The sequence below is a fragment of the Centroberyx gerrardi genome, chromosome 14, assembly GCF_048128805.1.
Source record: "Centroberyx gerrardi isolate f3 chromosome 14, fCenGer3.hap1.cur.20231027, whole genome shotgun sequence".
Lineage (NCBI taxonomy): Eukaryota > Metazoa > Chordata > Actinopteri > Beryciformes > Berycidae > Centroberyx > Centroberyx gerrardi.
The window spans coordinates 31,754,738-31,772,489 of NC_136010.1; the positions used below are offsets into that span (position 1 = coordinate 31,754,738).

General features: G+C 41.1%; 1 protein-coding gene across 1 annotated transcript in view; it reads left to right on the plus strand.

The window, feature by feature from the left end:
- The window catches only part of scfd1 (sec1 family domain containing 1), a 51,519-nt gene that overhangs the window by 32,017 nt on the left and 1,750 nt on the right, over nt 1–17,752 (plus strand). The window contains exons 20-22 of the mRNA XM_071904115.2: nt 5,718–5,771; nt 14,811–14,863; nt 15,437–15,470. Coding sequence (XP_071760216.1) covers nt 5,718–5,771; nt 14,811–14,863; nt 15,437–15,470 — 141 coding nt within the window. The remainder of the gene's footprint in view (nt 1–5,717; nt 5,772–14,810; nt 14,864–15,436; nt 15,471–17,752) is intronic.

Below are 17,752 nucleotides of genomic sequence, written 5' to 3' on the forward strand. Positions count from 1 at the left end.
GATGAATTGAAACAGCTTTTACATGAGGAACATGAGGAACATGAGGAACGCTGTGGCTCTAAATAGATTTTAAATCAAATTGAGCCTCATTTCTGTCCCTGCCTGCTGCTTCTCTGTTTCACTGTCTTGCACTAGGCTTCGTTTTAAATCAAAAAGATCAAGCTACTGTAATTTAAAGCTGCACTAGGCAACTTCACACGTTAGCTGCTCTAAATGGCAGCAAGAGGTAAGTGGTTTGAAGAATTTGAACTTCATTACCCAGAAATCCTGTGAGGTGATGAGGTCAGTAAGGCGGTCTGTGCTGCTTTATACCAAAAGAAACCAAAGGGACAAGAGAGGAAAAGGTCTAATGTTGATTAGTCTGCTGCTGTTCACGAGATTCCCTTCAGATTCCCTTCAGATTCCCTTCATGCTGGGGATCCACCACACAACTTTTTTAGGATTTTTAGGATTTAGGACAGGGATCCACCACACAACTTTCAAAATCCTAACAGATTATGAAAAGACTGGGCGTATACACTAACCGACTGGTTTCAGCAGATTTTTTCTGACTACTGAAAAACTGGAAATCACACACTTGACGACTACGCCAGATGAGGGATCACACACTAGTGGACTCACTGCAACTGAACCAAACTGAACGCACCAAACTCACATGAAACCACAAGCTCTCGCGGTACGTGACAAGATGCCGGTAGCTAACCCTAACCCTAAGCAAACACGGGGTACAGCATAGATATAAATTCACATTATATATTTTTATGGGTACTAGAGCTTCTTTCAATCTGCATGGAATAAAGGAAGAAACAGAGGGCAAAACAGTCCGTGTATTTTTTGGTCATTCTATTTTCTTTTCAGGAACAGAAAATAAAAAATGAAAAACTAATGATGATTTCATTTTCATTCCAAAATCCAAAAATGGAAAACGGCAATATACAAGACAGTGTCCGTTTTACTGGTGAGAAACGGCAGATACAACATTTACAAAGGACTTGATTTTCCTTTTCTCCTTTGTAAAGACAGAAAATAAAATAGTAAGAAAACAAAAATTAAAAAAGCCCATTTTGGGACTGCAGCCTGAAGTAAACGGTATAGAGCTGTGCGTCTTTCAGCACCATCAAGGCCTGGACAGCGGAAGGGAGAGAGAGAAGCAGAGGAGGAAAATAGAATGACCAAGAAATACACAGACCCAAAACGCATTTAGATAAAGTTGTGGAAGGCAGACGTGGCAGTCTGGACCGCAGTCTGGACCGCAGACTACAGTCTGGACCGCAGTCTGGACCGCAGTCTGGACCGCAGTCTGGACCGCAGTCTGGACCGCAGACCACAGTCTGGACCGCAGTCTGGACTGCAGACTGCAGGGGAGCTGCAGGTGAGCAGCAAATAATCAAATACCTGTTGGTACATAATGGAGCCAAAGCAGTGAAATGGGAGTTGAGAACGTTTGTAGGCGATGTTGCTACGGTGCCAGATGATTATGTTGTAAAACCGGACTGCATATTTACATTGTCCGGTCAGGACTACCAACCGGACATGTAGGCTAATAAATAATAATTATGAAACCTGACTTTCTGGTCTAAAACCGGCATCTGGCAGCCAAGGATTGTGTGATCAATAATTGAGTCTCCCCTGTATTTTATACTAACTAGTTGCTTGCTCCTTGTGGGCTGAACACTGGATTGGCTTGTTACGGCAAAGCTTCGTAGTTTTTCATTGGCTGTTGAGGAGTCCGGTAACTTTGTGTCATTGAGGAGTTTAGAATCCAGATCACATCCAGATTCTGCTGGTGGACATCAGACATGTTTCATATAATCAGAGAGGAGGCAAAAGATTAGAGTCTGTTCCCCTCATGCACTTATTGATTAGAGTCTGTTCCCCTCATGCACTTATTGATTAGAGTCTGTTCCCCTCATGCACTTACTGATTAGAGTCTGTTCCCCTCATGCACTTATTGATTAGAGTCTCGGCCCGATTGTGAATCCTGCCTAACATCGGGGTAATAGTTGTGTAGTGTATCCCCAGTTTTAGACGGCTGCATTTAAATCTGCAAACAAATCAGCAAGGGAATTCGCTGATGTATTTGTGCAATCGCCAAACCTCAGTGCCCTCTGATTGGAGCAGAAGCCTGTCATGGTCGGCCAGTGGTTACCAGGAACCGGCGGCCATGTTGGAGAAGTGACAACAAAGAGAGAGATTGTAACGTTGTCACCTCTTCCTCCCTGGTCCTTTCCTTCCTTCTACGGTAAAATGTAAACATTTGTTTTAGAAATTAGTAATTTCTTTATTCAGTTAATGTCTGTCCTTTTGTTGTCACTACTCCAACATGGCGGTGTGTTCCTTTGTAACCGCTGGCAACCACTCTCCAAACATTCCTCAGGCCTGTGTTGTATTTCTTTACCTGGCGACAGCAGCTTATTGGCCGGTCTGTGAGCCTGGCTTCCCTCTCTAAACTCTGTTATTTAACCTGCTTTACTACCAAAACACCGACACTGGCACATCCATTGCCCGGCCCATCTGTCTCCAGCAGGGGGTTAAATCAAGCATACCTAATGTGAAGGACTGTTATTTCCTGGAAAGTGATGATGATGGTGACAACGATGATGATGATGATGGGGTGTTTCAGGGTGAAACTGGCGTGAACATTTCTCCCAAAGTCATTTATAATCATTTGGCATGCCTGACAAACACTCACACACACACACACACACACACACACACACACACACACACACACACACACACACACAGGGAGCTGGTAGTGTCTGTTTTACCGATACAGGAGCTGAACAGAGCAGCTGAAAACCAGACTGATGCATTGATCAGCTGCCAGAACATTACAGCAGGGTGTTTGTCTGGGCCGACGCTCCGCTCCATTAGTGGGAATATTTAGAGTTTTCTTCCACAGTGAGACCTCCAATGTTTGAAAAATAATGTTCATCAAATTTTAGCACAAAACCCAAACAAAATACAGATTCCTGTAGATTAAAACTTCTTCTAAAGAGCCACCTAGCTTACTACAAAACAACAGTTGACACATGTTCAGGTTTTGAAGAGCTGCCTGAAAATACAACAGTGAAAAATATAATAAAATCACCAATAATAGCTCAGTACTGCAAGTTAACAACAACGTTACTGCCAACATGCACTTAGCAAGGCACACCATGCTAACATTACATCCTCAACAAAGGATTAAACCCACTTACAGTGAAGAAGTCTAACAAACAACATGCAAAACCTAAATCAGACAATCTCATTGTCTTAACAGCCTTCTGCTAGCTAGCCAAACGCTTCCACTAGCAGTTTGGATTTAAGAGAAATGTGAAATGGACAAGAATACTACTCTAGTAGAAGTACTGTGACTTTGCTAATATTTTACTTAAGTAGAAGTAAAAGTACTAGTGTTAAAGTAAAAAGTAAGTCAAATTAAGCATGATTTAAAATGTCCTCAGAGTAAAAGTTCCTGAGTTCCTCTTTAGAACAGAGAACGTTGTTAGCTGTGATCTTTTCCATGTGATTCTAAAAGGAGAGAGGTCAGAGTTCAAACTAGATTCTTTTCACTGGAAACATTAGAAATGACAAAATAAAGTGCAGAAACAAAGTAAAGTCAGATTCCTCTTCTCACTGTGAATGGATCCACAGTTTGTCAGTTTACGTTGATCCAGTTTCTGTTGCTGATGGAGAGATACACAATCTGTTCTGTGATGGATGTGAAAGAAACTCACTATTGAATATTGTTGTTAAATAATATTAACATAAACAAATGAGATCATTGCCGAGCCTTATTTACAGGAAAATGCCACAGATTAAACTTTAAACCTGTATGTTCTAAATGGGGAATGTATATCAGGGGATTCCCCAAATTTTTGAGTAGCCAGCCAGATGGGAAAAGTAACCGGCTAAGGGATGTTTGTGGCGGCAAGATACATTTTTCCGGTGATACCACTTTTTTACCAAACCTTAAATATGTTTATGAAAGCATGACAATTAAAATAACATAAATAAACATTTTTATTAAAGGCTCAATGCTCAATTGAAAAATAAACGGATAATCTTTATTAGTTGTGAATGTTTAATGTACTTTCTTGAGTCAGTGCAGAAATGCAATTTTTAATTGTAGGAAATAAGTAGGCTAAAACAAAAATATTATAACAAATAGTAATAAACATAAGAAAGTTCATATTTTAGTCTTCTCAGAACAATACTGGATCTCTCACCTGAGTACTACTGCACTCACAGAACTGAGATCCAATAATTATGGAAACATAAATCAGTTTAAATAATGAGGAAATGCCCCAATTTTACATGGTCATAACACCTGCATACTGGAGCTTTAACAAACCCTCCTAAAACAGAAGCCCCTCTGATCTTTCCCTGTTCCTCCCTTTACTTCTCCCATTTCTATTTTGAACATTGAACTTGTCAGGATTGGTTAAACTTGGGTGGCAACATCAAAATCAAGGACCAGAATGGCTCGCGCAGATTAACATGACGTTGTTCAGTCTGTGGCGATCTGCGCCTTTAAGGACGCACCCCCCCACGTCACGCACACACACCCATAGACGGTTCAAGGCCTGATTTCAAAAGCACTATGGCGCGTACTTACCTGAGAGACACACAAGGAAGTGGCTAGACCGTCCGAGTGTCCGCCGTTAGCCTGCCAACCCCTGGCAGCGCGTAGAAGTCCGCCATTTGCTAGACCGCTCGTCCTACAGACCGGATCCACCGCTTCTTCACTTCACACGCCATTTATACACCAACCCGCCGTTCATCGCCCGGTCCGACTATTCCCGGGAGCCGGCTACCTGCTACCTCGCCCGAACCGGAGTAACGTTGTGGAGGTAACCCCGGGTTTTCCCCGGAGCATCTCACACAGATGCATTACACTGACGAGAGGTTACACTCGGACTCAGATTCGGGAGCTCAATTGTTGCAGTACTGTGGAAATCAAGGAAGTCTCGAGTAGAGAACTCAGATACATTGACACAGACTGACTATACTGAAGAACGGACTATTGGGGTTGGGTTGCACTGTATTGAATTATTGTTTGGTTGGTATTTGCACTGTCTTTATGTGTATAATACACTGTGGGGAACATTGCATTTGCTGTGTTGTGTGTTTTTTGCTTGTGGCTGCATTTGTGTGTACAGGTAGTTAAGGGATTGGTACCTGCTATCCATTCCTTTGTAGGGTTTTTGCTGGCTGTATTCGTACCATTATATTTTGTCAGACTAAAGACTCTGACTGGCACCCCGGCTTAACCGCCAGCGACCGCTACAAGTCAATAGCCTCTTTAGGAAAAATACAGGCAATGGTAGCCGCCATATTGATCTGAAGTAAACATTACTATGGTTACAGACATTATTTACAGCCATCGCGAGATCGTAGGAGTGGAGTGACTCCCGTGTACCATACATATGCGCATTCACTCAATTCGGTTGTCACTACCAAATTCTGGCAGTGTGTACGTAGCCTTAGTGACATTCAGTTATAAAAGCAGCCAGCCAGACAGAGGTGGGTAGACGGCTAAATAGCCGGCAGCTGGCGCTTGGGGAACCCCCTGGTATATCCAGTCTCATTAAACTGACTCTACTGATGTCATCATCAAGCTGACAGCTCATTGGCTCTCAAACCGACTTAGGAACCAGTGATGTGCAGCAGTGCCGCTGCTGTTGGGATTCACAGGATTTTAATGTAGAAATATTTCTTCTGTCCTCCAGAACCTTCCAGTCACACGGATCCTTGACAACCTGATGGAAATGAAGTCACACCCAGTAAGTGTGTGTGTGTGTGTGAGTTGTATGTGTATATCTAGATATATCTGTGTGTATTGTGTGCTGAGGTGTCCAGACAATTCCTTAGCCATTGAGTTCTTAAATATTATTGAATCTTTGACCTAGTTCCTGGGCCTACGCATATAAAGGGCCACACTCTTGATCTGGTCCTGTGTCATGGTCTGCCTGTGGATAATGTATCATGCAAAGAAGTTTATGTCACTGACTACAAATGCATTATGTTTGACGCTGTCATCCTTAACCACACTGATAGTAATTGCACCCTTGGACGCTCTCGCATTTTCACCACTAGCTCTGCTGTCAAGTTCTCCAGGTCTTCACCTCCTCTGCAGTAGAGCTGTACCCCTCAGTGAATGTAGATGAAATGTTAAATAATTTTAATAATACCTGCTCTTCTATTCTGGACCAAATTGCACCATTTAAGCTAAAAATGGCTAACAGACCCTCCTTGCCTTGGATAACTGAGACCATCCGTGCCTTAAAAAGAGACTGTCGAAAGGCCGAACGTAGATGGAAAATCTCTAAACTCACTATTCACCTTAATACACTCAAAGACTTAATGAGAAACTTCAACGCAGAGGTTAAGAATGCCAGAGCCAGTTTTTCTCTGGTCTCATTCAAGAGAATCGTCATGGTTCTACGGTTCTTTCCAGTGTTATCAGTCGCACCACAGATGCTCCTCTAGAGTCCTCAACTCATAATTGTGAGGAATTCTTAAGCTGTTTTGTTAACAAAGTGTCAGATATTAGAATGCAGATTACTTGTCCGCCCTTGGATGAAATAGTTCCACTGAAGTTTGACGCCTCCTTAGTCTCTTTCCATTAGGGTTGGGTACCGTTCACATTTGAACCGGTACCGGTACCTGGAATTCGTTACCGGTACCCAATGGTACCTTTTTTCAGTACTTTACTCTCTCTGTAATAACAAAAATGTAATTTCAGTTGTAAAAAATAAGCCCAAACTTCTCAATTTCAACATTGTTATTTATTTAGAACATTGTTATTTATTTAGAACATTTTACACACCACACAAAATAAAACCCCTCCCTACCTCCCTCTCCCCTCCCAAACCCGTCCCTACAACCTCCAACCTCCAACCTGTCACAGTCTGTCACCACCAGGGCATAGCGTGAGAACGCTGTTTTGTGTGTCTCGGAGGAAGCACATGTGATATCCTTCCCAAGATCTAGGAGTCGTAGCAGTGAGGTTAGTTTAGTGGGGTTGGGAAAAATGGGGGGAAAAATAGTAGATAAAAAAAAAAAAAAAAAAATGAACAATGGACAGAGTAAAAATAAATAAATATATATATATATATTTCAATAAATAAATAAAGGTATTGTATTTTACAACTTAAAGTATAAAATGAACTACTCTAGCAATGAACTACTCTAATGAACTACTCTAGCAGTTCTTTTTGAGAAAGATCAACATGTCTACTCTCTCAGGTAAGAGCCGAGCCCACTCCACACTCACTGTGTCCCCCGCTGTTGAGAACACCCGCTCTGAGGGTGTAGAAGAGGCCTGGACACACAGATATTTTTTTGCCAAGTTGGGCAAAAAATCTCCTCCGCTACAGCAGGCCCTGTCTGGGAGATGTAAACTGTACGCGTATGAAGGACTTTCTCCCTTAGCTTGGCCTCCACTATGTAATGTACAGTGACCGTGAGGTAGTGGTCTTGTGCCACACTGCTCCATCCATCAGCGGTCTCTCCAACATGGTCAACTGCCCTGAGTTCCTCCTTCACATTTTCCTTCTCAATACTATACCAAGCTGATATGAGTGTGTTAGAGAGAAGATCTCTTGGGGGGGGGGGGGGGGGGGGGGAGTATTTTGGGGGTCTTTTTATTTATTTTTTTTGGGGGGGGGTATTTTTCAGGGTCCCTGTCATCTCCCGATTATTATGAAAGACAATAGAAATAACTATACTGCTTTATCATTAGTAACTTAGCTTACTCTATCACACACATAATCACTCATTTATGCAGTGTGATAATTTACCTAAACCATGGGGCCTCCACCGTTGAGAAGGGCAACATCTGTTTAACAATGAACGCGGCACTGCCCTGTGGCACTCACTGACTCTCTGGCGGGGTAACAACGTCTTCTGCACCAGGGTGAAGGGTGTAACCTCTGCGGCTCTCACTGTGACACGAGGGCGGTTTGAGAGTGGGACAGGGTGACCTGTCAATGAAAGCAAGAGTGTGAACAACACGACTCACGAGCTGATGATAATGATAATGCTAGTAAAAATGCTAAGCTAACGTCAGCCAAGACAATGAAAAAAGCCCAGTTATCTCCAACAACAACTTATCCAACTAGCTAATTAATTACCTGAACATGTCGATGAAGTTGTCGATGCCTCACTTAAAGTTTCGTCGTCCATGGAGGGTTCAACTTCTTTGGCGCTGGCTGCAGGCGTGCTGCTAACGTTAGCTGCGGCTGCTGTGGGGGTCTTGGCTTTCAGGCTATCAAATACGGTACACTCTTCAGCTTTTAGAAATATTTTGTGTTTGACCAGGTGTTTCCTTAGGTTAGACTTAGTTGCCATGGCCAGGTTCCTTAGTTGCCATGGCCAGCTTTGCATTTCGCATCACAAATATTGCAGCGAGCGTTGTCTGCGTCAAGTTTTGAAAAGTGTGACCACACTTGGGACCACTTTCGGCTTGCCATTGCCCTGACTGTGTTGAACAAGCTGCAGGGGTGACGTAATCTCGCTCTCGTAGTCTCGCTGTCTTGCATCTGCTTGTCTTACATCTTAGCAATCATCAATAGCTCCTTAACGACCGGCACTGTTCCCGCCTACTTTAAACATGCAATTGTTCAACCACTTCTTAAGAGGCCTTCTCTAGACCCTAACTCCCTGAACAACTACAGACCAATTTCCAAACTCACTTTTTTATCCAAGATTCTGGAAAAAATAGTGGCCGACCAGGTGACTACTTTTATGAATGGAAATGGTCTCTGAGAAGTTTCAGTCCGGTTTTAGAGCTCTCCACAGTACTGAGACTGTCCTTCTCCAAGTGATGATCTGCTTTTAGCCTCTGATGCAGGGAAATCCTCAATTCTAGTTCTTTTAGACCTCAGCTGCTTTTGAGACCACTGATCATTTTATTCTGCTTGATCGTCTTAAACATTGATTTAAAATTGGTTTTACTTCTACTTGCAAGATAGGACTTTTAGTGTTGCCATTGGTGACTCAAGGTCTTCCTGTGCAAAGATGACCTGTGGGGTTCCCCAGGGGTCTGTCCTAGGGCCAATTTTATTTTCCATTCACATGCTGCCCCTGGGGCATATCTTGCACAAACCTAATATAAGTTTCCATGTTGTACCTATCTTTTAACCCAAATAACATAAAGCAGTTAGATACACTCCATGACTGACTTTTAGACCTTCAAAACTGGATGTCATATAGTTTCCTGCAATTGAATGCAGACAAATCTGAAGTTATTCTTATTGGTCCTGATGCTGCTAGAGATCAATTACAAAGCATCTTGGTTCACTGTCCCTGAAGGTCACCCCAAACTGCAGAACTCGAGGTGTCATCTTTGACAACAATCTCAGTTTAGATAAACATGTTAAGACAGTTGTGCAGTCCTGCTTTCTACAACTCAGGAGGCTTTCTAAAATTAGCTCATTTTTATCATTTAAGAATCCTGAAACTGTTATTCATGCTTTCATCACCTCTCCTCTTGACGACTGTAACTCCCTGTCCGCCAGTCTGAGCCAGCAGAGTCTTGATAGATTACAGCGACTCCAAAATGCTGCAGCCAGACTCCTCACACCGACCAAGAAGAGAGAACACATCACTCCCATCTTGGCTTCCCTCCATTGCCTTCCCGTTCAGTTTAGGGTTGATTTTAAGATTTTATTGATCACCTTTAAGGCTCGTGTTGGGCTAGCGCCTGGTGACATTGCTGAGCTTTTAACCCCATATGAGCCTGAGCGCAGCCTCAGATCAGCCAGTAGAGCTTTTTTGGTCATTCCAAAATCTAGGCTGAAACCCAAAGGTTGAGCGGGCGTTCTCCGTCAGTTAGCCAGAACCCCCAGACTCTGGAATGAGGTTAGGGTTGATCAGGGTTAGGAGGGTTAGGTTTAGGGTTAGGAGGGTTAGGGTTAGGAGGAGATCAGGTGAGCCAGCTCCTTGTCCTCCTTTAAATCTCTCTTAAAAACACACTTTTTTAGACTTGCTTTTACAGAACTTGTTTGTTTGGGAATGTTGCTTATTTATCATAATATTCTGCTGCCTTTTTAACAGGTTTTACTTTATTATGTATGTCTCCTCTCACAACTTTTCTTCAACCTGGACTGACCTGCCTGCAATATCTAATATACTGGATGTGCATATAACACATATATAATATATATGATAATATACATAGTAATATAATATATATAATATAATACTAAAATAATATATATATATATATAATACATACATAATATATAATATACAACACACACATGGGATGAATCTGATTACAGAGTGTAGTGGGTATTGTATGGATAGATTTGTGTCATTATTTATTGATAGTGATATGTATAGGAAAAAAAATGAATTACGTTTAACAGAATTTAAGAGAATTTAAGACTAATGGGAGACAGAAAATAAATAATTTGTATAATTATAATAAGAAAGGCAAAAACATGGAAGCGTGTGCTGGGTGGTGGTGTGGTCTATGGAGTAGCAAGTGTGTGTGTGTCCATGTGTATGTGCACGTGCATTGTGGCATTAGCTGACCGGCAATTTTAAGGATTTAAGGAGTGATGAGAAAATTTTGTTGAATTTTTTTGTTTGGTTTTTGTGTTCAGCTGAATTTTGTTCCAGTGATATATGTTCTGTTAGGAGATTTAACTGTTGTGATATGGTGAGTTGGTTTCGGGTTTTCCAATGTAATAAGATTGTTTTCTTGGCGATAGTCAGTGCCACAAGTAGCGGTGTCGTATTTTGGGTTGATGAACTATCCAATTCTGACGAGTCTCCAAGTATGCAGAGAGAAGGAGATAGTGGTATGCTGCATCCCAGAGATTGTGATAGTTTGGTGACGATGTTTTCCCAAAAGTGGTGTACAGGTGGGCAGAGCCAGAATGCATGGTAGTAGTTGTCAGTACTCTTAAGTGTACATTGTGAGCATATGTCTGAATCAGTGAATCCCATTTTGTGCATCTTGTGTTGTGTGATATATGTTCTATGATTAATCTTGTATTGAATTAGTTGTATGTTAGTATCTGTGGACATGTTGAAGGTGGTTTTACAGATTTGGGTCCAGAAGTTGGTGTTAGTCTTTATGTTTGTTTGTATGTTTTTTCTCATTTATTGATTGGAAGTGATATGGTAGAGTCATTGGAGGATAGGAGTGTGTAAAATTTTGAGAGAGGTTTGGTTAAGTTTGCAATTCTTTGGATATTTTCTGTGAGTGGAGGGGGTTGTTGGATATATTAATTCTTGCTTTAATTGCATTTATTAATTGGAAAGACTGTAGATATTGTTCTTTCCAGATGCCATACTTTTGTACTAGTTCTTGGAAGGTGAGTAGAGTGTTCTTTTCAAAGAGGTGGTGCAGGTGTGTAATACCCTTTTCTTTCCATTTGGTGCCTACTATCAGTGATTTGTTTATCAGGAAGTCTGGGTTGTGCCCGTGAGCTCGGTGTCATAGTGTGATTTGTGATTTTGTTGACTTTCCACTAAGCTGTCAGAGTTGTAGCAATTGCAATGTTTTTGAAGCAGTTGTGTTTTTTGATGTTATGTCTTTGATTGATATTTCTTAGCATTCAGTTTGCTCTATGTCTATCCATGGGTGGTGATAGTGGGTGGTATGGATCCATTTACTCAGATATTGCAGTTGGTTGGCTAGGTAGTAGTGCTGACAATTTGGGGCTTCTAGTCCTCCTTGAGCTTTGGGTTTCTGTAGAGTTGTCAGTGTCTTGTTCTTCCAATAGAGTTTTGTTATAAGAGTCTAATCTGCTGAACCATTTGGTTGTATTAGGTAGGTTGTATTGGGATCATTGTGAACAGGTAGTTGATTTTTGGTAGTATGGTCATTTTTATTGTGGCGATGCGCCCAATGATGGATAATGGTAATGTTGTCCAACGGTTCAAGTCGTCCTCTATTGTTTTTAGAAGTGAGGTGAAATTGAGGTGGAATAACTCTGACAGCCTGGGAGAGATATTTATACCAAGGTATGTGATGTTGCCTGTGGTGAGAGGGAAATTTTGAGATGTAGCATTCCAGCCACCCCCATATACTGGTAGGATGGTTGATTTGTTCCATTTTATAGAGTAATCAGATATGGTGGAATATGAGCCGATGGTTTTAATAACTTCATGGATTGATTTGGATGGGTTCTGCAGAAATAATAGTATATCATCGGCGTAGAGGCTGATTTTATGAGTTATGTTGTTTGTTGTGATCTTTGAGTGACTTTATATATGTTCTGCTTTCACAGTGAGTCTGTCAGCTCAGCCATGACTGACAGCTCCAACACACACACACGGCTCCTACAGTACCTTTGTGGTCTAGGAAACCATATTAACTTCATATTAACTCTGTGGAGTTATGTGGAGGGTACAGTGCAGATTGTATTACCAGCCACACACACACACACATACACACACACACACACACACACATACACACACGTGGTGATCTGCACGTGATCCCATAGACATACAGTTTTACACAGTGCAAATGCTTCAATGCACAGACTGTGATGCATTACACACACACACACACACACACACACACACACTGTTGTGTTCACAAGTATGTAGATGCATTCCCCTTCACACATACTGACAGCAAGGAACTCACGCACACGCACACTCACGCTCACACTCACACTGTCACACACACACACACACACACACACACACACACTGTCTCTCCAACAGGAGGTACAGTGCTGCTGTGTTTCTCAGCGTCTGGAGTTACAGACGATGAACAAAGATCCTGTTGTTGTAAAACTTGAGGAGGGGAGGGGAGGGGAGGGGAGGGAGGGGTAGAGAGACAGAGAGACTCAGAAGGATGAGAGACAGAGCGAGAGAGAGAGAGAAATGTAGAGAGAGATGCAGTGAAGAAAAGGAGTGAGGAGGAGGAAGGCGGTGAGAGAAAGACAGGAATGGGATGAAGATGAAAGAAAGAGAAGAACACATTCTCTCTCTATCAGATTGTCCTCATACACAGGTGTGTGTGTGTGTGTGTGCACGTGTGCTGTGTGCCTGTTTGCACATCCTTTGTGTGTGTTTGTGTGTGTGCTTGGTGTGCATCTGTGTGTATGCATTGTATGCATTGTGTGCCAGTGTGGTGTGTGTGTGTGTGTGTGTGTGTGTAAAATTCCCTTTATGCAATGTAATTCCATTGCATAAAGGAGGTGATAGAAGTGATCTCAATAATTATCGACCGACCTCCAAACTGTCCTGTCCTGCAAAAATCCTGGAATCACTGGTGAATAATCAACTCAAAGCTTTCCTCTCATCAGTCTGGCTTCAGAGCCAAGCACAGTACCATCTCTGCTATTACTTCACTTTTAAATGACGTATCTGCTGTTGACAAAAGAAAACACTGTGCTGCTGTCTTTTCTGATCTGTCAAAAGCATTTGACGGTCGATCACTCCCTGCTTTTACAGAGATTACATAATGTTGGTTTTGATTTTAATACTTGTAAATGGTTTCAGAACCACCTCTCTGATAGATATCTGTCTGTGAATCTGGGGAATGTACATTCTGAGTTTTTACCTATCACAAAAGGTGTTCCTCAAGGATCAATACTGGGTCCAGTCCTGTTCACAATTTACATTAATGATATTATTTCATCCTTAACAGACTGCCATGTTCATCTTTATGCAGATGACACAATTCTGTATTGTTTTGCTGATTCTGTACAACTAGCTGTTGAAACCCTGCAGCACTCCTTCAGTGCTCTGCAAGGTGCACTTAGTCTGAAACTGGTGCTGAATGCATATAAAACTAAATCCATGCTGTTCTCTAGAGCCAAACACATTGACTTCAGTAACCTGCATATCTCCACTTTAAACGGATCCAATATTGATAGAGTTACAAAATATACATATCTTGGCATTTGGTTAGATGAAAAATTTACATTTAAATACCATATAAGCAATCTTGTCAGTAAACTGCAGCAAAAAATGTGCTTCTTGTCCAGATTCAGAACTAGCTTTCCTATGCTTAGCAGGAAGAAGGTTGTTGAAGCGGTTTTTCTGTCTGTTGTGGATTATGGGGATGTGATTTATACGCTGCTGCTTCCACCCTTAGGCCATTAGATCCTATAATATATATATATATATATATATTAGATCCAATAGATCACTCCGCCCTCAGATTGATCACTGGTGATAGCTACGATACTCATCATTGCATCCTGTATGAAAAGGTTGGGTGGTCATCCCTGTCCGAGAGACTTGATAAGCATTGGTATTTATTAATCTATAAAGCCCTTATTGGAAAATCACCTCCTTATATCATGTCTGTTAGACTGGAACCTTGGACCCCAAACCCGCTCAAACGACCGGCTCATGCTCCAAGTTCCTCGAGTTGATTCTGAACTCGGAAAGAGCTTTTAGCTTCTGTGCTCCAAATACATGGAACGATCCACAACACATCCTAAAAATTAATACTCTCGAAACCTTTGGTCTTTTCAGAAACAAGATCACAAACCTTCCTGTATCTGATGCACTTGTTTTTAACGGTTTATTCTTTTCTTCAGGTCCTTTTTGTTGTTTTGTTTGGCTTTGTTTTGTTTTATCTTGTAATCTCGACATCATTGTAAATGAGGGCCACCCTCAATGATTTCTTCGAGAAATAAATAAAGGTTGAATGAATGAATTGTTCTCCACCACCACAATCCCTTCATTAATTTCTATGGGACTTACCTGGTTAGATAAATGTGAAATTAAAATTAAAACAACTGAGGCCCAAAAAATGTGCAAATTGCCCATAGTGAAGTCTTAGTGAATGTGGAAGTGAGACTGACTGACTGATAATCTGTCTCTTTATCTTCCAGGAGACGGACGACTATCGGTACTTCGACCCCAAGATGCTGCGCGGCAGTGAGAGGTGCGACACCAAACATCTCCAACATATCAGTCTTCTGATTGGTCAAAGATGCTTCACATACATGCAGATTCTAGAAATAGTTAAACTAAACCACAAACCTGTGTAAAGCCTGACGTCTAATCGTAAAAAGCATGCTACTGAAATCGCCATCTGCTATTGGCTGATCTTTGGTGGCGGGTGATGTCACCTCCTGTTGTAGAAGGTGACATCATCACCTGGCACCAAAGATCAGCAATTGGATGTAATGAAGTGTAGTAGAGTTCTGAAGGTTTTTTTTGAAAGTTGCAGTGAAAAAGTCAAAGTTTCAGTTTATGTTGTAATCAATAACCATGCCTGATCAATACATTTGATAACTGGATGTTTTACAGATCATGTGATCGCAGCGTTAGTGAGCGGCTGATCCATGTTGACTGTCAGGAACCTAATCCTGTTCTTCTCCTCTTCTCTTCTCCTCTTCTCCTTTTCTTCTCGTCCGCTTCTCCTCCTCTTCCTCCTCTTCTCCTCCTCTTCCTCCTCCTCCTTCTTCTCTTCCTCCTCTTCTTCTCCTCTTCCTCTCCTCTTCTCCTTCCACAGCTCCATTCCCAGGAACAAGAACCCATTTCAGGAGGTGAGAAGAATTGTTCAGGACCTCTCTGTTTGTTCTGATTGATTGATTGATTGATTGATTGATTGATTGATTGGATTCGGTCAACCTTCCCTGCACAAATTAAAGTTACAAAAATAAATGCATGAAGAACTGGAAGTGAGTCCAGAAGAGAAGTCATGCCCGAACCAGACTGAAGCGGTTTAGTTTTGACCCAACAGGTGTCATTCCTGTCAGTCAGTTGCAGCTGTAGTTCCTCCTCTCTGGATCAATCTGGATCAATATGGAGGAGTGATGAGTGTTAATCAGTGGAATGAGCTGCTGAATGTTTGTGTGAAATGAAAACCTGCAGACTGTTCAGGACTGAACTGCTGTCTGTGTTTCCAGAAACTTCTCTGCCTTGTTTTCACTGGACAGGAGGAAGACAAATTAAAAATATTTCAACTTTTGTCAGAAGATTAGAGATACTGATACTGATACAGATACTGAGATACTGATACTGAGATACAGATACTGTGATACTGAGATACTGATACTGAGATACAGATACTGAGATACTGATACTGAGATACAGATACTGTGATACTGAGATACTGATACTGAGATACTGATACAGATACTGAGATACTGATACAGATACTGATACTGAGATACAGATACTGAGATACTGATACAGATACTGAGATACTGATACTGATACAGATACTGAGATACTGATACTGATACTGAGATACAGATACAGATACTGAGATACTGATACAGATACTGATACTGAGATACTGATACTGATACAGATACTGAGATACTGATACAGATACTGATACTGATACTGATACTGAGATACAGATACTGATACAGATACTGATACTGAGATACTGATACTGATACAGATACTGATACTGATACTGAGATACTGATACTGATACTGAGATACAGATACTGAGATACTGATACAGATACTGAGATACTGATACTGAGATACTGATACTGAGATACAGATACTGATACTGAGATACTGATACAGATACTGAGATACTGATACTAAGATACTGATACTGAGATACTGATACTGTGATACTGAGATACAGATACTGAGATACTGATACTGAGATACTGATACTGATACTAAGATACTGATACTGAGATACTGATACTGTGATACTGAGATACAGATACTGAGATACTGATACTGAGATACTGATACTGATACTGAGATACAGATACTGAGATACAGATACTGATACTGAGCTACTGATACTGAGATACAGATACTGTGATACTGAGATACAGATACTGAGATACTGATACTGAGATACTGATACTGAGATACTGATACAGATACTGAGATACTGATACAGATACTGATACTGAGATACAGATACTGAGATACTGATACTGATACAGATACTGAGATACAGATACTGTGATACTGAGATACAGATACTGAGATACAGATACTGATACTGAGATACAGATACTGAGATACTGATACTGATACAGATACTGAGATACTGATACAGATACTGAGATACTGATACTGATACTGAGATACAGATACTGAGATACTGATACAGATACTGAGATACTGATACTGATACAGATACTGATACAGATACTGAGATACAGATACTGATAGTGAGATACAGATACTGAGATACGGATACTGAGATACAGATACTGATACTGAGATACTGATACAGATACTGAGATACTGATACAGATACTGATACTGAGATACAGATACTGAGATACTGATACTGATACAGATACTGAGATACAGATACTGTGATACTGAGATACAGATACTGAGATACAGATACTGATACTGAGATACAGATACTGAGATACTGATACAGATACTGAGATACAGATACTGAGATACTGATACTGAGATACAGATACTGATACTGAGATACTGATACTGAGATACAGATACGGATACTGAGATACAGATACTGAGATACAGATACGGATACTGAGATACAGATACTGATACTGAGATACAGATACTGAGATACAGATACACATACTGAGATACAGATACTGATACTGAGATACAGATACAGATACTGAGATACAGATACTGATACTGAGATACAGATACTGATACTGAGATACTGATACACATACTGAGATACAGATACTGATACAGTTACTGATACTGATACTGAGATACTGATACAGATACTGATACTGAGATACAGATACTGATACAGATACAGATACTGATACTGATACTGATACAGATACAGCAGGTTCTCAGTAGTCTTAAAGTAGCAGAAGCCATGTCCAGCACTTCCCACAAT